At 34.4% G+C, this 22,074-nt stretch overlaps 1 protein-coding gene across 1 annotated transcript in view; it reads right to left on the bottom strand.

Moving 5' to 3' along the window:
• LOC150095506 (cytochrome P450 3A8-like) overlaps positions 1–21,505 on the bottom strand; it is a 93,453-nt gene extending 71,948 nt beyond the window's left edge. The window contains exon 1 of the mRNA XM_090410695.1: positions 21,405–21,505. Coding sequence (XP_090266821.1) covers positions 21,405–21,505 — 101 coding nt within the window. The remainder of the gene's footprint in view (positions 1–21,404) is intronic.
• Between the last annotated feature and the right edge of the window lie 569 nt (positions 21,506–22,074).

The following is a 22,074-nucleotide window of genomic DNA, read 5'->3' as shown; positions in this document are numbered from 1 at the left end:
GCGCAACTTCGTACATCTGAAAGATGAAGCTATTAAGACATTTGATTTCATGTGAAGAATATCGCCGACATTAACAATAGATAAGCTACATCCTTGTCTGAGACATTGATTTATTTCGCTCGCATCCGTTAATGTGTAACCAAACTATAAGGGTATTTTGTATCTTTGTATAAACTTTGCATGGCTTGTACCAAATGAAATCAATATCCTTGTTTTTTCATTATACTCCATAGTTTTCTCTGTTTATTTTATAAAAAGCTTTCTCGTATTCTATCAAGGACATATGAGTATCTAAATTAATTTCTCGTCTTTTTTCAATAATTTGTTTTATCACATAAATATATTCTATGCAAGCAAGTACTAAATACAGAGTGGAGGGGAGAAAGAGAGTAATACTATCAGTTCTGAGATCGATTTTGAAATGTGGAATTAAAACAAAACTTTCCTGTATTAAAAAAAATTAAAATAAAAAAAACTTACTTCAATTATGCCAACGATCGACTAACTGGGAAGGAGCTCTAAAAGGCATACAAAGAGTGCTGTAGCCATCAGTTATAATCGATCCCATAATGAGCTTTCTTCTGGAGTTTCTATAATATTTATTTATTATTAACATTTAATTTTTTTGAATTATTATATATAGAGATCAAAGATATTATTAATTCTTATCAAATGCAAGTATAAATTAGAATGTGACTATATTATTCCATTAGATACAATGGATTAAATTGACGACTGCACGTGAAGCGCAACTTCGTACATCTGAAAGATGAAGCTATTAAGACATTTGATTTCATGTGAAGAATATCGCCAACATTAACAACACATGATCAGCCCATTCCTGGTCAAGGTTCATTATAGTGACTATTAAGATCAATACTGTATTACGTCAGTATTACAACAATCATTAGGGCAAAACGTGTTTGCAAAAACAATGAAGAATTATTAATTTGGCATCATTATTCGACTGGTATTCAACAATGCCAACATTCAACAATGATTTGGAATTTTTTAACGTTTATGAAGAGTTTGCGATACACAATGGCTTCCGTGATTTCGTTGATTAAAATGAGGCAATGGGTCTGTTATTACTTATAATGTTTCCCTTTCCATGTTTATGTATGGGATGTGCCCTGCATCGAAGATTTTATTTAACAGTTTTATTATAACGGAACGTAGGTTAGTGTATTTTCGTAAGTCTTTTGGTCTGATTGCGTCTATTCCTGTTCCTTTGTTAGTGTTAATTTGATGAATTGAAAGTGACAGTTCTTTTGTTACTGTGGGGAGCCGCATTGGCTCTTGGCTGCTCGTGGTCTCCTAGGGGAAAATATTCCTTTGTGTGAGGAGAGCATATTTCTTCCAGAATTTGGACAGAGTTTTGAAAATACTGATGAAAGCTTTTTCCAATTCTTTCAGGGATTTGGGATCGCAAGCAAAGCTGTGTTTTATGGTTTCTGAGTTAATGATGTTGTGTGTATTGTGCAGCATTTAATTTATCAGGTGACAGGTTTCTTTTATGTCATTCTGAGCTGTTGTTAATTTGTTTCTGTAATAGATTATTTTTGCAGTTCTGATTCGTATTGTTAAGAGATTCCGTTTTCTTTTTTTTATTCAGCTTGTAAATTGTATTGTTAGGTGACCTCTTAAGTTGTTTCCATAGGGCATTTTTCTTTGCATGTCTATTAATATATTTTTTTTTATATTCAGTCTAATAATTCACGTTGAGGAGGCAGATAAAAAATGTTTTCAATGGATAATCCATGATTAACAGACAATATCCATGTTATCCATGGATTTCGTCTGTTTTGGGAGCGTATTTTTATTTTATTTTTAATGCTTTGTTATATATTTTATTAAACATACGTTTACGATTAGTATATTCAGCATAAGCAACGTGAAGTCTCAGTGAGTTTTGAGGCTTCTGGTTTAGTATGTAACTGTAGTGCAGTGACATAATGGTCTGCCAGTTTACACGTTATGACGGCTGCTGTATAGCAATTTGGAGGGGACCCGTATGTCTTATCTGTATATTTTATAAATATTTTCACGGGCAAGTTTCATCTGAAACAGAATCAATAATTCTCCCACCCTGTACTAAGCCCATTCGTACAGCTGTCGCCCAAATTCCTTTTACAGTACAGCTGGAAACCCACAGAACAAGTTTCTTCTCCTCCTCATTCATTCCTGCTACTGCAGTACTGTGGAACAGTCTTCACCCTGAGGTATTTCCCAAGGAATACAATATACAGGCGTTCAAATCAAATGTAAACAAGTTTCTCCTTTCACAACCCATCGCCCATATATGGTACTAACGCACTATAGGTTGATCAGCCAACCTCCTGTATATGGGCCCAACATAATAATAAAAAAAATCTTGTAATTTTCTGTTCATAATGTTTATATTTATGTCCGCTATTATTATCAGGTATTCTGACGCGCCTTCTTGAGTGGCCGAAAGCCATCTGTTTAATTCATTTAGAAATTTTGTGGTGCTTAAATTGGATATTTAATATCAAAGAGTTCTCTTGTTTGATGTTTTTAAGTTAGATGCATACGAGTAAATTTTCCACAAATTATAATTTATAGTTTATTTCTAGTACTTATCGCCTCGTTTAATTTGTCTGCAACGTTTGTGTTGTTGTAAGTTTTGCATTTGGTAGATGGTTGTGTCTTCGTTTGATGTGGATACTTCTGTTAGTATTAAATTATCACTTTTGTTGTCCATATCTTCCTTCAGATAGGCTTGCAGAGTTAGTTAGTATTTCTGAATGCTCCCGATTTTGATATGAAGAACACATAATCATTTTGGAATAATCACTTGTTTCCATTCTGTTATCGAGTTTAGAATGTGTCAACTGTCATGATCCGGGGTTATTACATCTGCTTGTTGATCTGAGTTCATATAGGTTGGTACGTTGTTCCCTTCTTTAGACTCATCACTGTTCCTTTTAATCGGGAGTCTGTTGAATCTCCTACGGATTTTATTTGGATTGGCTTTCCGTTTTGTGTCTTTTTAAGGAACATTTATTTTGCTGTTTCTTATCCATATAATACTGTGCGGTAGAAGATTTACAATTTCTGGGAGACCATCTATGAGATAATGTTTATACTGTTTTTGGTTTATGAGTTCGTAGTGTTGTTTTAAAGAATTTAATTCTTGCCGTAGTCCCTTTGTCTCTTTAAGTTATGCTGTCTTTCCGTTATCTCTTTAATGCTATTGTTAATTTCTCTAACGGTCTGCGATACACCCTCTACAGAACTGTTATGAAATTTAATAAATTCATCATATTGGTTGAATTTTTTGGTAACTTATGCGGTATGTTTTTCAAATTGTTCTCCAAAAATTAATTAAACAGTCTTTTAGGTTTTATAATCAATTTTCTAGTAGTACATTTAAAGTGGGCTCACCATTAGTGTACTGCATGTTTTTCATTTCCTCTTCTGTTGATTGCTTCGTTAGCTGTTTAGCGCCTACCTTTGTTTTCTGCTTTGGTTGTTTCCAGCGTGCCGTTGAAGGACATTCCTTCGTTTTCTCTACAATGTGGACACTTACACTCATCACGCTTCGCATTTGATTTCGTTACCAAGGTGCCTCGGACAGTACCAAACATAGAAAATGCATATTTCTGTGACAGTTCCTGCATGTTATGTAGTTTTCTTCCGCCGTTACAAGTTTTCCTAGCATTTATAGCATTTCATCTTTCTGGTTTTAGCGATCCTAGGGTGACTGCTAAAATGGCGACTTCCTTTGTTGTCCTGTTGTGTGGTTGACCACTGTATGCCTTCAAAGACCACGCTTTGAAAACTTATAACTACTAAAAATGATAATAGTAAATTTATTGCAATTTGAAAACGGATAGAAAAAAGTTCCAAAAGTCCTCTGTTTGATCTCTTCCTCTGCATATACATTCCTAAGAATGTATATAATCCAATTTAAATATTATTAAATGCAATTTAATAATATTAAATTAAATAAGTAGTCATTTATTGCATTTTGCAAGTAAGTAGCTAATTAAGCTTCTTAAGGTTTTTACTTTTTTTTTTTTTTTTAATGTTAGGCCCATACACGAGAGGTTGGCTGGTCAACCTATATTACATTAGTACCGTGTATGGATCGTGGGTTGGGAAAGAAGGAACTTATTCACATTTGATTTGAATGACTCTATATTGTATTCTTGGGGAACACAGAGAGGGGAAGACTGTTCAACAGCACAGCAGTGTACACGGATGAAGAAGGAGAAAAAGAAACTTCTTTTGTGGGTCTCAAGGTGCACTGTGAAGGGATGCTGAGCAGCAGCTTTACGTGTTCCAACGAGCCTAGTGCTAACTAGGGGAATTATTGATGTCACTTCAGATGGACATTTTCCACGGAAATATTTCTAGAATATACATAGTGCGGAGACCGATCGTCTGTGCGAAAGTGGGGGGAGTGAGTTGGTAAGAGATGAGTCATTAATAAGTCTGATTGCTGTCCTCTGTATTGAGTGAAGCATTTTGAGGGAGCTTTTCGGGTCCCACCCCATACGTGAGAGCAAATTTAATTTAATTGCTCCTATACATTTGCGACAAATTTACATTACTCAAAGAATAACGCCGGCATGGTTGGCCGAGCGGTTAGCATCTGCGTGTTCGAATCCCGCGGTGAGCATGGATGTTTTGTGATTGTCTGTGAAAATACTAGTAGTTGTGGTCGGCTGTAGATGGCGTTGGTGTAGATGAAGAAGGTAGTTACGTTTGGTGGAATAGTGGAGACGGAGAATTGCAGAGTAGGTGCCTTCCCTCGATGAGTCTTTGGACTCCTAGGCGGTGATATGTAATAATAATTTTTTTTAGAATAGAATAAGTTTATTGTCATTCATATATACATATATAGAGTATTTACAAATATATAATTCAGATTAAGTACAAATATATAAACATATATAAATTATAATAAGAATGCTTTTTTTTTTGCAATTTCACTAATGTATTTACAATGCTATATTTACAATAGATTAAAAAGTTTTTATAATAATAAAATATTTTTAGAGTGTGTATGTTGATTTCTAAACTGTTTACACAATTACAATAATCATCTTTAGTGGCATTCCAACTTGTCATTTTTTCAAAATTCAGCACTTAGTGCTGCATATGTGATTTTTTTTTTCTATATTGCATTTGAAGTAAAATTTTAATAATAATATTTTTTTGCTTCTATATTTACAACACGTGCTCTTCTAATATTAACAATGAAGATAACACGGAATTTTTGAATAATGGATAATAATAATAATAATAATAATAATTTTTTAAACACTTTATTATGTCTTGCATACATATAATAATTACATTGTAAGATTATATACATTACAAAATTTAAAAATTCTAAAAATTGCATACATATTTTTTTATTGATCTGTTAAAAAATATATATATATATATTTTTTTTTCAATGTTTTTCAATTTACACGTACAATAAACATCTTGATTGACATTGCAACTTATAGTTTTACAGAATTCAGCACAAAGTGCTACTTTTCTACATTGGATTTCAATTAAAATTTTTAAAAATACCTTTTGCCTCTGTATTATGTATTTACAACACATGTTCTTCTAATATTTACAATAAAGATTATACAGAATTTTTGAATATAGAATAATAATAATAATAATAATAATAATAATAATAATAATAATAATAATAATAATAATAATAATAATAATAATAATAATAATAATAATAATAATAATTTATTTATTTATTTTATTTTTTTTTTTTATGTGTCAGATAAACTGCATACATAGATGCTGTAATAATTATATATATATACATATATATACATATATATATAATATTTATAACACATTACAGTTGTGAATAACAGATACTTGCAAGTTAATAATTTTCTTAGAAGCTTAGCAGAGCTTATCTGAGGAAGATAATAGATGATAGATGGTGGTGGTTTCTTGGTTATGTTCCTATACTGGTCACAAGCCAGGTGTTGATTTTACTGTTAGTTGGTACGTACTTGGAAGACTTCAACTGCTATTGCAGTTTTACTTCTTTTTTTGTGCAGATAGGGTTGGATTTAGTCATGGTATATTTGTTTCTTTGTGTTCTTGTAGTGATGGTTTTTTGAGAGGGGCTTTGTCATAGGTTTGCGTGTGTGTGTGTGTGTGTGTGTGTGTGTGTGTGTGTGTGTGTGTGTGTGTGTGTGTGTGTGTGTGTGTGTGCGTGCGTGCGTGCGTGTGTGTGTGTGTGGGTGAGAGAGAAACAGGAATTGCTCTATTCTCGATATAATATTTATATAGCGCCTGTTTCAGCTCTCTGTATGTTACTAGGTTTCTGTTGTCGAACGGCAGTTTGTTTATCATGTCAGGTACATAGAAGTTTCGGGTGGCTTTGCCGTGGTGATTGTTGTACTTATATGTTATGTAGTTTGTTGACTGTGGTCTTGTTATTTGATATGGTGTTCTGGTTACTCTATATGTTGGGCTGTAGTAACGTTTTAACATGACTGTGTAGTGGCATACGTGTTTCACCTTAAATATTTTGTGTTTTCTCCGTGCTTCCTGCATAAGAGTAGGTTGTTCCCAGAATATCAGTTTTACCATTTTATCTTGCAACCATTGTAGCCTGTTAAGTCTGTAGTCTGCGCAGAATGCGTATAATGTGATTGCATATCTTAAAATGTTTTCACATAATGATTTATAGATTAGTATTTTTATGTGGGTTGGGGCAATGTTTTTTAATCTGTATAGTTGGCTTGCTATTATCCTAAGCTTTTTATATAGGTAATTTGTATGGCTATTCCAACTTTGATCAGCATCGAAGTGAAGTCCAAGATAGCGTATTGTTTTCACCTGTGTGATGGTTGTAATTTTAGGTTGTATGCTTTGTATATAGGAGGATGAATGTCGGATAGTGCGATATTTAGTTTCTGTTGGCAGAGTTTGGAGGTTTTTGAATACCATTAGCTTTGTTTTTCCAGGGTTTATATATATGCTGTTTTCGGTTAACCAGTTAGTGATTTGATTGATGTCGTGTTGCATATTTGTGTAAGTGATATTTGCATTGTTGTGAAGGGATACTATGGCCGTGTCGTCTGCGTGCTGGAAGATTTTACTTTTTAGTTGGAGTAGGCTTATGTCGTGTGTGTATATGTTAAATAGGATGGGAGATAGGACAGCTCCTTGTGGTACTCCAGAGGTTACATGTACCTCTTTGCTGTATGCTGATCCTATACGTGTGATGTGCTTTCTGTTTTTCGTGTATGCTTTAAACCACTGGAGTAGACGACCTCCAATTCCGATATGGGTTAGTTTCGTTAACAAGGTTTAGTGTGTTAGTGTGTCAAATGCTTTTGTTAGGTCAATGAATACCACTAATGTTATTCTGTTTTTATCCAATGAAGCATTTATTAGATCTGTGAAATCTTCCAGGAGTGTTGCTGTTGTTTTATTTTTATTTAAAGCCATACTGTGTTTTGGGTATGATTTGAAATTTTTCAACGTATGTGGAGAGTTTCTGATGCACGATGCGCTCCATGATTTGGTTGATTACAGACAGCATGGCGATGGGTCTGTAATTACTTATAATGTTTCTTTTTCCCTGTTTGTGTATGGGTGTAATTAATGCAGTCTTCAGTGTTTCAGGTATGTGTCTCGTTTCGAAGTTTTATTTAACAGCTTTTGTATAACTGGAAGTAGGTTGGTTGAGTGTTTCTTGATGTCTTTTGTTCTGATTCCGTCTATCCCCGGTCCTTTGTTAGGGTTAATTTGTTGAATTGCCAGTGTTAGTTCTTCTTTTGTTACTGTGGGGAACCACATGTGTGAGTTTCTTTTTTTGGACAGAGTTCACGAAGTGCTGATTAAAGTTGTTTGCCAACTGCTTGAGGGATTTGCGGTGGCAGGCAAAGCTGTGTTTTATTGTTTCTGAGGCAGTGGTTCTGTGTATATTGTCCAGCATTTCATTAATTAGGTGCCAGGTTTCCTTTATGTTATTCTGAACTGTTGTTAATTTGTTGCTGTAATAGTTTCTTTTTGCCATTCGAATCTGTGTTGTTAGGAGATTCCGCTTTCTTTTGTATTCAGCTTTTAAAGCGATATTGTTCGGCGATTTCTTAAGTTGTTTCCATAGGTCATCTTTTCTTTGTATGCCTGTTAGTATGTTGTCTGTTATCCATGAATTTTGTTTCGTTTGGGAGCGTGTTTTTATTTTTGTTAATGCTTTGTTATATATTTTGTTAAATGCAATTTTAAGATTATTATAGACATCTTCAGCAGCGGCTAAAGATGCTATCTGCATCCAGTCTGTTTTTCTGATTTCATCGTTTACTATTGTTTCGTTTAGAATGCTGTAATACTGTTTTGTAGTCTCAGTGATTTTTATGGGTTCTGGTTCTGTGTGTAACTGTAATGCTGTGAAATAATGGTCTGCCAGTTTGCATGTTATGACAGCTGCTGTGTAGCTGTTTGGAGGGGCCCTTATATTTATATGATCAATGCAGGATGAGGTTGTTGTGTTTCCGACTATCTCTTCTCGTGTATACGACTGTATGGATGGGGTTATGTTATATGCCGATAATAAGTCTAGGTATTGTTCTGTGTTGTTATTTACGTTCCTAATCTTTATATTAATGTCTCCTATTATTATCAAGTTTTCTGAGGTACCTACTTTCGTGGCTGAAAGCCATCTGTTTAGTTCTTCTAGGAATTTTGTGGTGCTTAAGTTGGTTGGTCTGTATATTGCGTTTAATATCAGGGAGTTTTCTTGTTTGATGTTTTTAATTTCGATGCATATGTTTTCTGCGTATTCTAATTTATAGTTTATTTCTGTTACTTCTAGTTTATGTTTGGTAAATATTATTATACCACCAATAATAATAATAATAATAATAATAATAATAATAATAATAATAATAATAATAATAATAATAATAATAATAATAACACTGAATGACGTTAGTTCTGTAAGATTTCGAGGAATAAATCAATAGGTATGCACCTATTCCAAGGAATACATCAAAAGACTATTTGTGAAATTTTTGTGAAAGCATCTATGAGGCTGATTATGTCTGTCATTGACGTGAATTCCTGTAGTAAGGTGATTTGGTTCGCTCGAGGGATGAAAACTCCCCATTTATGACTGGAATCTCCACAGGAGACCAGTAAGTGACTTTCACTTGGAAGTCTCCCCTGTAAAGGTACACAGATTCTTCCCCATCTAACGAGATTCTAATTTTGATCTTACGAAGTAAAAGACGTTGTATTTACAGGCTGAGTTCAAGAGTCTGTATGTGTCCTCCAAACGTATAATTCTGTTTTTCTTATCTCTGCCATTGAAAACAATTATTAAAATGACTTCGTAATCTGCGATGTCCATTTAGAACAGCAAATTTCATTAAGTTTCATCCAGCTGGTACTGAATTGCTATCAACAGTCTTATTAGTTACAGGTGATAATACGTCTACAAATGTGTATATTCATGGTGTATTCACATTTAAAGTGTTACATTTCTTTCATCTCCACAGTCTTGTACTAAGACTAAATTTCCTACTCAAAGCTTAGTTTGTTTTCTCAACTTGTTTGAAGATTATCTACTCCTTTCAGATTAAGCATCACTTTCTTCTTTTATTACTTCATAAGTAGAGATAAATCTCTGTATCATCCCCATAAAAATTCATCTTTTATTTTGTTATCCTACATTAGGATTAAGATATTTGAAGTGAAAGAGATCACGACTGTGCAATAATAAGATGGGTTTAACTCCTCGCTCTGATATAGCTGATTATGAGTTAAACCCATCTTATTATAGCGTTCCTACATCTTAGAATAAAGCTGTAGGAAGGTTCAAGTCCGAATCCGTTGCATCGACGTGCTTGAGTAAATTCATTGCAGTGATTTATTCATTCGCTCAGATAGAGCATTGCACTGATGTCAGTGTGTAGATGTGAATATTTCATTATTATCGAAAACTTATCAAATATAGAAGAAAACTTATATATGTAGAAGCAATTGTTATGTGAAGTTTCGAACTATGTCAGTTAAGAATGACATAGGAAAAAATACAACATTTTTCAGCAAAAAACTACACAGTTTTTTTTTGCGTTATATTTAGTTTGTCGAAATACTTCAGGAAAGCATTCTACAACAAACATTTGACCCCTTTGAGATGTATCGAGGCACCAATAGTATCAGCAGAAATATACTAAAATGACCTAACCGGCAGGTCCACAGACTGAAAAGTTGCCTTCCCTCTGAATGGATTCCATAGTTGACAAGTATGAAAAGATTTCACATCGTTCTTGACATCAAAATATACGGTTGACCAACAAACATTTTTTCAATTCTAGATAGTCTTTTTATATAGTAGTTGATCTGCCAAGGGGAAGCATGATACTGATTCTTGATCCCAAGTATAAAATGGAAGTCGCCAGCTTATCTAAAGTCATATTCGTACCTATTCTAGCATAAAATAATATCTACTTCTGCTCAAGAAAAAATGCTGATATAGAAGGTAATTAATCAAATGGATGATAAGCATTCTGAAGACTTATTTCTTAAAATGAAGCTTGCTGTCGAGCATTTTTGATTTCATCAGAATCCCATCTCACTCTTCCGAAGTTAGTTTCTTTATAAAGGATTTGGGGATGAAACAGTAACAGAACTGATATCCATATTTTTTCGCATCAGCATCCAATTGTGTTATGACATAAGAGAACAAATAGGAAGAGGATGAAGAAAACCTTCTGTAAGAAAAGATTATTATATGGTATCTGCATGGAGTCCGAAAACTCATCGTTGGAGACCGTGACACATAACACTTATCATATCTCTCCTTAAACGCATTCACTGTCAGGGAACGTACAAACAATTCTGGCAATCCATTCCACTCCATTCCACTCCACGCAAAAAATTAGTCCGCACACCCCTATTAACTATCTCTTAAACAACTTCCACGGATGATCCCTAGTTTTCTATTTGTCATATACTGAAACATTTTTTTTGTATCAGTTTAATAAAACCCTTTCCACATTTTTACTTTCTATCATGCCTCTATTTTTTCGTCTATCAACTAAACTTTGTAACCCACACACCTTCAACCTAGCTTAATACTGAACACTTCACAGACCTCCCTCGAGCATAATCACTTGAATCTGAATATGCTCTGCCACCAGCTGATCTAGAAGCAACCAAGAAGACCAAATCTGTGCAGAGTATAAAGATGCAACTGAATCATAAAGAGGGATAATAACTTTCCTTTCTTTCGTTGTTTCATGTGTTTTTCAACATTCAAGGTAATCCTTTGAGCTATATTGCAAAATTTTGTAGTGGCTTTGAACTTCATCTCTGGTCCCTAGCCTCATCGAATTGCTACAGTTCAGTACCATCAATATGCGTGCAACTAGAAATCTGAAGAATATCTCTGGAAATCAGTTCCATCAAGAGAAAGTACACCATACTGATAACAACATGCATGTAAATGATTTCATAAAGAAATCCTCTCCCAAGATTACCTGACAAGATGAACTATTAATTTCTTCAGAGACTAATAGCTGATGAGAAAGGATTGAAATCTGGATGATAACTTGAATAACATATAGAATTATTTTATTTTATTTTATTACTCAATTTTAGTTTGATCTGAATATCTGATATTGCATTGTGACTGTTCCTTTACATTCTGAAAGAAATGCTTGAGAAGGCAGAAATGAATGCATCAGTATCAAAAATCATAAAGTGCCAACGTTTTAAAAATTAACTGAATTTAAAGGTTTCAACATCATATGGATTTAATGTAGTTTGGAGTTTTTCATGTTCAAGATTAACACCAAAAACCTAGATGGTCAAGAGAAGTGGGTTGCCTTGAAAGATCTGCTTGGAAAGATTTTGTGGAATCGGAATCCGAAATAACATTAAATAATTAAATAGTGTATTCAAGACTATGAAGATTTTAATAATTTATATTAAATGTAAGATAAAAAGCCAAACGGCTATTTTTTCTTGCTAAGTTAATTAAATTAAGGGGATAAAAATCCCTTATTATTTTACAGCCAGTATGCGAAACTCTGAGATCGAAAACTAAGATATAAAAGTTTCATGCCGAAGAACTATCAGCGAATCCATGCGTAAGTGAACACTTGGATAGTACAACACCAAGAAAACTCTAAGCAAAGGTAGAACAAGCTCCCTCACTATCCTTGATATTTACTCATAATGTAAAATACAGCTCCTAGGAGATGTAATACTGCCTTACATTACGAGAAGAGGTCACTACCCAGACCAGTTTCAACCTTTTTTGAGGTTTCATCAGTGAGTAGGTAGACCTGGATGATATCAAAATTTAAGTGAAAAGCCCTTACATACCTTCACTATACGAATGCTACAAAGGTGCGCCTACATATTATATTATAACTAAGCATAATTATATTATAATCTATGGCATGAAACTCTTATATCGTAGTTTTCGATCTCAGCGTTTCGCATACTGGCTGTAAAACAATAAGGGATTTTTATCCCCTTAATTTAATTAACTTCGCCAGAAAAAATAGCCGTTTGGCTTTTTATCTTAGTTATAATATAATATATGGGCACACCTTTCTGGCATTCGTATAGCGAAGGTATGCAAGTTCTTTTCACTTAAATTTTGATTTCATCCATCATCCAGGTCTACCTACTTATTGATGAGACCCAATGAGGGTGGAAACCGGTGCAGGGCGGATCTGGCTTTGAGATGCTCCACCTGGAGGTAGGTTTTTGCCTGTCTCTGAGTGGGGCCACGGCTGAGATTATGGCTCTGCTTGATGGTGGGGTGAGCCTGCCACTGGGTAGAGCCAATACTGTAAAGTTCTTCTCGGTGACGGGGTGAGCCTATCATCGAGTGGAACAACGTAGTGATCTCTTCTCATAATGTAAGGCAGTATTACATCTCCTAGGAGCTGTGTTTTACATTATGACAAAATATCAAGGATAGTGAGGGAGCTTTCTCCACCTTTGCTTCGAGTTGCCTTGGTGTTGTACTATCCAGGTGTTCACTTACGCTTGGATTAGCTGATTTTTATCCCCTTAATTTATATTAAATGTATTAAGATATCTAAGTATAATCATAGATATGTAAATTAATTTAATTCTAGAAGTGTCCCGATTTTCCGCAGCTGTAGAACTTAAGTTTTGTTTATTAAAGCCAAAAATCTCTTACCAGTGCGTGCATCGTAATCAACATTATCGGAGAGAAACTTTTTTCCTATCTAACCTCTCTTTCAATTTTGTGATCCGTAACAAGAGAAGTAAGCTGCTCCTCCAATCCACTTAAGTCAGGAACAGTTTTATCAATTTTTTGAACTTAATTCTCCCTTTAAAAGATTCAGTTCCTGAACAAGAGGCTTTGATACTGAATTATCAGAATCTAAATCTTTAATCTCTTTCTAGTTGGTTGATGTCGACTAAGAGGTCAACTGAGCTGTCTTTAGCGGAATGATCATACTTTGCAATAAAACGTCTTAACTTGAATTCTCTAATAGTGAATATTTTGAGAAGTTTCTCATCAGACCATTCTCTTAAATTTAGGATATCTTCAGCTGAACTGAAGAAAGCCTTAACATTTTCAGAATTTCACCAATAAAATTCTGTACAGCATGTGCCATGTTTATACATTTCAAAAATTCGTCATTTTGCGAGCAGTCTGCTGAGGTAGTACTAGCAGTAGCCATATTATTTAGGCAAAATATAAAAATGATCAAAGAAGCTATTTTCGTAAATTCGTATTTACAAATTGTACTGTAGTGAAACTTCAAAATCTTCTCGACTGAGCCATCGTTAATTAATTTTATTGAATAATTTTGTTATTCATGTATAATTTTTCCTGTAGCTTAACGTGTTATATCCCAAGGCCTCTACATTGGGTGTGTCATTATGCTAAATACTTAAACTCTTTTCTTTATAAATATTAACTCTACTTGTGTGTGTGTGTGTGTGTGTGTGTGTGTGTGTGTGTGTGTGTGTGTGTGTGTGTGGGTGTGTGTGTGCGTGCGTGCGTGCGTGCGTGCGTGCGCGCGCGCGCGCGCGGCTGGTTGTGAAATATAAGAAAAATTGTATATTAGAAAAATTGGTACCCTTCTCCTGACTCTCACATTCATCCCTCTAAAATATTCGTTTCTTTGTCATTAAACACAATATCTGGAGATGCTAACATATTTTATCCAAAGACGTAACAGAACTTACAAAATTTTGGTGTTCAAAGTGCGGAGACACATTTTTATATCAATCCATAAAGTCTTTAAGGGAAATCACAGCAGAAAATTCCCTAAAACAGAACCATGCAAAACAACAGCGAGCGTAAAGTTACCTACTTAAGTATAAGGTATCGTGTAAACGTTCCTCGAAGTTGTCGTAGATGTAATTATGGTTTTGTGATGGATATTTACATACCTTCGTGTTAGTTATTTTCCTGTTTAACATTGGTTAACTTTTATTTTATTTAAGTTTTATCCATGTGATTTTCAACTTGTTTTATTTAATAAAATATGTTCTTTGTGTGTATTTAATTCAATCTCTTCAGCCTGAAGAGTTGATTTTACACCACAAAGAAAAATGTTGTCTTACTTTACGTTATGATAAATGAATATCATTGAAATATTTTGTATTTCCGACATCATTGTTATTAAATTTGTGAAAACATTTTTTGCAGGAAATGACAGTTTTCTTCATTTTAGTTATCTTCAATGGGAACCTTTTATTACGAAATTGCAAATTGCAAATTTCTAATGAAACCGCTGATGTTCAGTTAGGCATTCTGTCCTGGAATTTTTATTTATTTATTTATTTTTTGTCTTTTTATGTCCTAAGCAAGTAGACCACTGTCTAATGTTAGGAGCATTGCATTGTTTGGATTTGTGAAAAACTTGTGTTTATTCTTTTCCCTTCCTTGTTCCGTAAAAAGAGTTCCTGTGTGTATTGTGTGTGAGGTGGAAAGGGGGATACTGCGAATCATGCTATGCTATATAATAAAGCACTGGAAAATCTTTATCGCATATCAATGTTTTTATAATTTACATCTCTGTTTCATGAATTTTCCACCATAATATTTTATATCTTGTATAATTTACTTTTAGTAGCATACCTATTCTCCATCGTCTGAGACATGGCTTACTGGGTTTCCTGCTTTGTATACTTCAATTCCTTCCGAAATCTACTTTGGTAAGCAGGTTTGGGAAGGAAAAGTGGGACGCAAATTCAAGTTTTTTTCTCAGTGACAGTATCTGATATACTACTAATTCTAGATACTAGTTTCTATCATTTCAAGAATTACCGATTAAGGATAATCTGTTTGAAGTGCACAACCAGCAATTCCGTTTTCGAGTTCGCCAGAAATGTTAGTGTATAATTCCCCCCCACCCCCAGCTGATTAATTTCCCAAATTAACTAATTTCTTAAATTTCTTCCTTGTACTTTTTCCATTCACAAGCTTTTTTTGTAACTGCGGTATCGTAAGCCTTACATAACATGTTTATTGTTCTTTACCAGACCGACTTTGTTTCATGAATTCTGTCAGTCAATTACAAGGCAGAGTTTTAAGTAAACCAACTAATCCACATTTCGTTACTTTTAACTGAACCACGATCTTATTTCAATAACTTGTTTCCTTTTTTCTCTCACCCTATCCAAATTTTACAAGAGGACAATGAACTGCTGGAAAATAGATAGATGCATTGCAGGTAATTAGGATTAACAAATCTTTTATGAACTGTGAATAAAATCTAAAATATGTTTTTTGAAAATATGTTGCTGAATAAATCAATAGGTAATTCTTCCCTTCTTTCATGATTTTCGAATTACCAGCCTCTCCATGATTCTTAAAATTCCAGTACAACATCCAATCTAGTGAGAAATACTCAAAGTTTGGAAATATTTTAGTGTTGTTGATTAATCCACAACTTTAATAAAAATTAAAAACACACAGATTCGGAATTGCGAAATTCTTAAGATTGATTCTTAAGATTTCAGCCATCGTTCTCATCATTATCATAATGATGATTAAGAAGATGTACTGTTCTGTATTTTAATGCATTGATTTGTTATGAGCTTTGTAACGTATTTTTCGCTCAGTAGATTTGTAATGTATTATTTGTTTCGTTCAGACATTCGTTCAAATTTCCGGTCTCTTCCATTCATTTTATTTTTAATTTATTTTATATCCGTTATGGAAGTGTTGTTTATATACTGTTCGCTCGACTGCATTTAATTCATATTTAAGTAATTATGAAAACAAATAAATTAAATTCACATCCCTTATTACATCTCTGCATCGTCTCCATCAAATTTCTCATTAAGTCTCCTCGCGCTCTCCAGAAATCTTGAAAACCTTAAAATAAATTGACATATTCTCATTTTTTAATCTTCTGAATGTTTCTAAAGTGTGCTCGTTGTTTTTGTAGCCACCACAGGCCTTTAGATAAATATGAATATGAATTTCGCGCGATGTGAAACTATCGCAACTCGGTTTAAATTGCCAATCTTTCGAATGTTTAAATGTACAGGAATGAAATAATTAAATTGGCATCTCCTCTCCGCCTTCTCTGTGGGAACATATATCTGTATACAACAACGACAGCCATGGGTTCAACGCCCGTAGGCGTCTGATGCCATCTTAATACGATTCTTCCATTGCATTCTGTTTTGTGCAAGATGACTGAGTCTGTGTAGAGAGTTGCCGCACCATTGGACGATGTTTTCGTCCCAACAAGAGAAAGCGAAGACCCAACAAAGTTTGGGTCATCGTCTTTTGTTCTTTCTTTCAATCATCCAAAAGAGAAGCGTTTTTCATTTCCTCTCATCTTTCATTCTACATATATGACCAAATAGACGTAGTTTCCTTTTGATTATTTTATGGATTAGGTATTCCTTTGGTTGTATAATCGAATAAATAAGTCCTCGTCGTTCACTTTCTGGATCCAGCTTATTCGCAAGTATTTTCTGTAGCACTTCCATCTGAATCTTATATCCTCCTTTCAGATTCTCTCAGGTGTACCCAGGACTCACATCCATAAAGCATGCTGCTGAAGATACAGGTTTCCACAATAAGCAGTTTAATATGTATCTTTATAGTTCTTGTCTTCCGTAAATTTGTCCATGGCTTTCAAAATAGCTTCTAATTTTAAACCCTCTTTATGGGTCCAAGTCATCAATCATGTGGCATCCAAGATATGTGAAGTGGTCCACATTTTCTAGTTGAAATCCTTCTATGGTAACTTTGTTCTGTAATTCCTCCTGTCCGAATATCTTTGTTTTATTTTTTTCAAAATTGACATTAAGCCCATATCTTTCTCCTTATGCATATAGTGTTTGCAATGTCCGTTCCATCCTTGCTGTGTCTTCTTCAATCAGAATGATGTCATCTGCAAAGCAGAGTTAGTTTATCTTATCTAGTGTTCTTCCCAGATGTGGGAAGAAGATTGGTGAGATTGGGTCCCCTTGTTTTGTGCCAACCGGTATAGACCAATATCCAGTCATACCTCCTATCCTGACTGTTGCCTGTGCTTGCCGATTTATATATTTCAAAAGGCGGATCAATTTATGGTCCACACCATAGGATTGCAAGATAGCCCATTTTATATTTTGGTTAATACATATGAAAGGCTTTTTGGAAGTCCACAAAACAGCAAGATATCTTTATGTTCTTTCTTCCAGTTTTTTCTGCTGTTAGTTTTAGTGCGAGTATTTGTTTTATTGTACTTAAATCTTTTCGAAATCCCGAAAGATCTGCCTCCATATGACCCTTCAGGCGTTCTGTAAATATTTTTATCAGCACTTTACCAAGATGACTCATTAGTGCAATAGTTCTGTAATGTTTGATGCATTCTAAAGCACTGTCTTTCGTGTGAAGAACAAGCAAGACCGATTTTTTCCAATCTTCGGGGGCACAACCTGAGATCTCTATATTTCTTTGCAACCAAATTTCCCCCATATTTTAGCATCTCGAATATTATGTTATCATTTCCAGTACTCATATTCTATAATAGGAACAATAAATTCTATTTAGTTTTCTGTTACATGCCTGAAGACGTTATTTAAATTACAAATCATCTCTAGAAACCATGTATCTGTTAAATAACTAATAACTAAATCTTTAAGTTAATTCATGTACCGTTTTGTTCATAAGCATTTCGATTTCAATTTTGCTTCATTTGACTAATATTTTCAATATACGAAATCACATTTCTGAAATATTCTCCCTTTCATGTAGACGTGAATTCATATCAATTTTATACACCATATATTTAAGACGTAAATTATTCATGAATGATAAAACTTCTCAGGTATATTTTAACAACACCAGACATATGTTTAGAGACTTAAAATAATTAATTAATAATTATAATTTTGTTTATCAGGCGTGACTGAATGGTTTCGCTACCCATTGCCTGTCTTGGAGAAAAACTTGGCCTTTCATCATGGTCGGCTAAGTTCACCACAGTTCGAAGATTGTGCTACACTTCAAGTTGAAACGAGTAGAATTAGGTAGATGAGAGAGAGAGAGAGAGCTTCACTACAATCATTAGAATATAGTCAAAAATAAATTCATCAGCATCTTATTGTAGCAATCAGAAAAAGGTACTCCGAATTAATAATTATGTCATCTTTTTAAAGTGTTCCTACTCCTGCTTTAAGTTGAAAGTGTTCCCAAGTAACCCTACTTATCATGCTGAAGACAGTGATATAAAATTCAAGGAGATCGGCGGACCGTGGTCAACAAAGAGCAAAGAACAAAGGACGTGGCCATCTTTACAATCACGCCATAACTGCCCAAGGGAAGAAAGGTGAGTCATGAAGTGTATCAAATGCCTGGAAGATTGATCGTCCGACGGAAGTAAAATAACTTGTACGAAATGCAGTAGGATTCTATACTTAAAATATGCCGACTTTTCAGAAACAACCGGGCAACATTAATATAAATCCGATGTAACACGTGAGGAATGGAAGTGCGTAATCTGTAGGAAAAACAAAGAAACGCACCTAAAGCAGCCACCTACGACGCAGCCAATTATACCGGAGGTAAAATGAGACGACGAACTGAACAGACAAAAAAATGCAGGTGAGTACTATAAGTTCAAGTCTTTAAATATACTAATAGAAAACAGTCTATAGACCATAAAAGCCAGCTTAGTAGACCTTGTGCAAGAACTCATTAATAAACAGAACGAACAAATAACAAAAAAATCTAGCGAATATGAAGATTTGGTAAAACATAATAATTTAGCAGTGATAGAAATGTTGAAAACGGTAAAAGACATTAAAATGAGCATTAACGCACCAAATGACAGGCAACACAATTTGATGAAAGAGACATCTGAACTCTGTTAAGAACTTCATTCTCTAAAGCTACAATACAAACGTTTAAATCAGCAACAACATAAAGAAGATCTTGTCATAAACGGTCTTCCTGAAACTGTAATATCAATTAGGCCATGCAATTGATATCCCCCTACAGCTTAATGACATTTAGACCGTAAATCAGATTCCTAGGTAGGGCAAAAACCAAGGCTTGCCACGACCTGCATCAGTCATAATTCGTCTTACGAGCAAGTCCACAATAGACAATATCATAAAAGCCAGCAGGCAGAAAATACCAGTTGCCAAGGACGTGAACCAACAGCAAGAAAATACACCAATCTTCCTATCCAAATATTTAACACCACTCAACCAGAATCTGTCGTACCAAGCAAGAAAAGCAAAAATAGAAAAAAAATTACCAATTTGTGTGGACCAGAGATGCCAATATATTTATAAGGAAGTCACAAACTTCAATGCCGATACAAATTAAAAGCATAGAAGACATAGAAAGGCTGCCACTGTGAAAAAAAAAGCCACCTAATTAGCTCTCCTAACTAACTATATATATATATATATATATATTAGGATAACCAAGTTATTTTATAAACTTGGTTATTTTAACTCCTAATCCCAAGTATGCAAACAGTTAAGTTTGCGCCTGAAACAAAGTTCAAGTCTAAAGATGATACAACACCAGGGAAACTCATTGTAAAGGTGGGTAAAGCTCTGATCACTATTCTTAGTATTTTCCCATAATGTAAAGCACATCTCACTACTGATGAGATCTCAAAAAAGATTGAAACCGGTCTGGGTTGTGACCCCACCCATAATGCATTGCAGTATACATCTTCTAGATGTATACTGCAATGCATTATGGAAAAAAGAAAAAACTTTTTTTTTTCTAGAAAAAAACTTCTAGAAAAAAACTGAAAGGTACAGAGAAAATGGAGTAACACTATCGTATAAATTAAACATTAAAACAGAACGAGTAATGTTACACGCATGGAGCGTGTTCTGTTAGTCACTGTTATGAGAGCACGTTCTGTAGTTTTAATCTCTTACCGTTATAAGCCCTGAAGAAGCCGGACAACCACGTCGGCGAAACTTGTTGGTATTAGATGTTTATAAATCATGGTCAATTAAAGGTCAAGGTCAATCATGGTCAATTAAAGGTCAAGGTCAATCATGGTCTTCTTAAGGTTTTGCATATGTCAGCTATTATCATTGCCTGGTTTCTGTTAATATTTTATCCAGAACGGAGGACTACAACTGCTTCTTTGAAACTTCTACAACGGAAATCTAGATAAGGCAGGGAGCTGTTATCCCAATCAATGGTATACTTAGTAATCGCGAAATGACGGGCTAGACCTGAGTTGTCTGTTCTGTTGTTATTAACATCTCCTATATGTTCTTTTTATCGGATTTCGAGGCTTCTCGACTTCTGTCCTATAGAGTTTAGACCACAAGCACGTGTGATGTTGTACACTCCAGCATGTCTGAAAAAAGCAGTAATGTCTTTTGGCGATCAAAAAACATGACAGACAGTCTTGACCGGTTCGAACGCCATTCTGACATTGAGAGGTTTAAAAAGATTTGTGATCTTTTCGGACACTGTGCCTGCATAATCAATAACTATGGATGAACTATATTGAGTGATGGTAGGTTGTTGTTGTTGTTGTTGTTGTCGTTGTTTGGGGGTTTCTATGAAGAATCTTGTTGATTGGATTCCTTGATTAGCAATTTGTTTTTATTAATGTCTCTGATATATGAGTAATTTCATCAGAGAGTTCTTTTTCTTCTGAGATCATGTTTGTGGCTCTATTTTTGAGCATATGTATTATGCTGAGCTTCTGGGAAATATGATGAGTTGATTTGAAATGAAGGTAGCATCCAGTGTGTGTTGGTTTGCGGTAGACTGTTAGTTTGATATGTCCATCTGCTGGTTTCTTGATTAGAGTATCCAAAAACAGTTGATTATCTTTTTCCAGTTCCAAAATGAATTGTATTTTTTAATGAAAATAATTAATTTTGGTTAAAAAGTCCAAAAGAGCTGTTTTTCTGTCCCTCCAATTATGAAGTCATCATCTATATACCTCAACCACACTAAAGGTTTTGGGTCTAATTTTGAGAGGATGTCTGCTTCTAGTTTTTCCATGAACAGATCTCCACAGGGCGGGGAAAGAGGACTGCCCATAGTTAAGCCATTTAGTTGCTAATATATTGTTTCATTCCATTTAAAATAATCAGATTTAAGGCAATGACGAAAAAAGTGAGCCGTATTTTCAGGGAAGAGATTGTATAGTAGACTGATAACTTCTTCTACTGGGATGTTGGTTAAATAAAGATTCCACATCCATGCTAGCGAGAATGTCTGCTCTTTATGATCGTTTTTCAATTTTTCAATAAAGTGCTTTGCATTCTTAACGTAAGTGTCCGATTTTCTTATATGTTCTTTAGGAGGCTGGAGAGGTGATTGGACAATAAATATGTGCGAGCATTTCTTCCGTCAATGATCGGGCGTAGCAGAACTCCACCTTTGTGGACTTTCGGTGCTCTATACAATCCTGGCATCAATGGGTGTAGTGACTTCAGATTCCCTTGCAAGTCTGTGGACCAACTAGTCATGTTCTGTAATAAGTTATTAGTGGACAGTACCGTGGGCGAATCTTGTTGGTATTAGATGTTTATAAATCATGGTCAATTAAAGATCAATATATATTTCATTTTAATTCTATGTTTGAATGACAAATATAATCTAAACAA

Source organism: Typopeltis vanoorti, chromosome 20, assembly GCF_054136105.1.
Source record: "Typopeltis vanoorti isolate ZY-2024b chromosome 20, IOZ_Tvanoo_1.0, whole genome shotgun sequence".
Classification (NCBI taxonomy): Eukaryota; Metazoa; Arthropoda; class Arachnida; order Uropygi; family Thelyphonidae; genus Typopeltis; species Typopeltis vanoorti.
The sequence above is the reverse complement of the archived record's forward strand: the minus strand, read 5'-3'. Positions and strand labels throughout refer to the sequence as shown.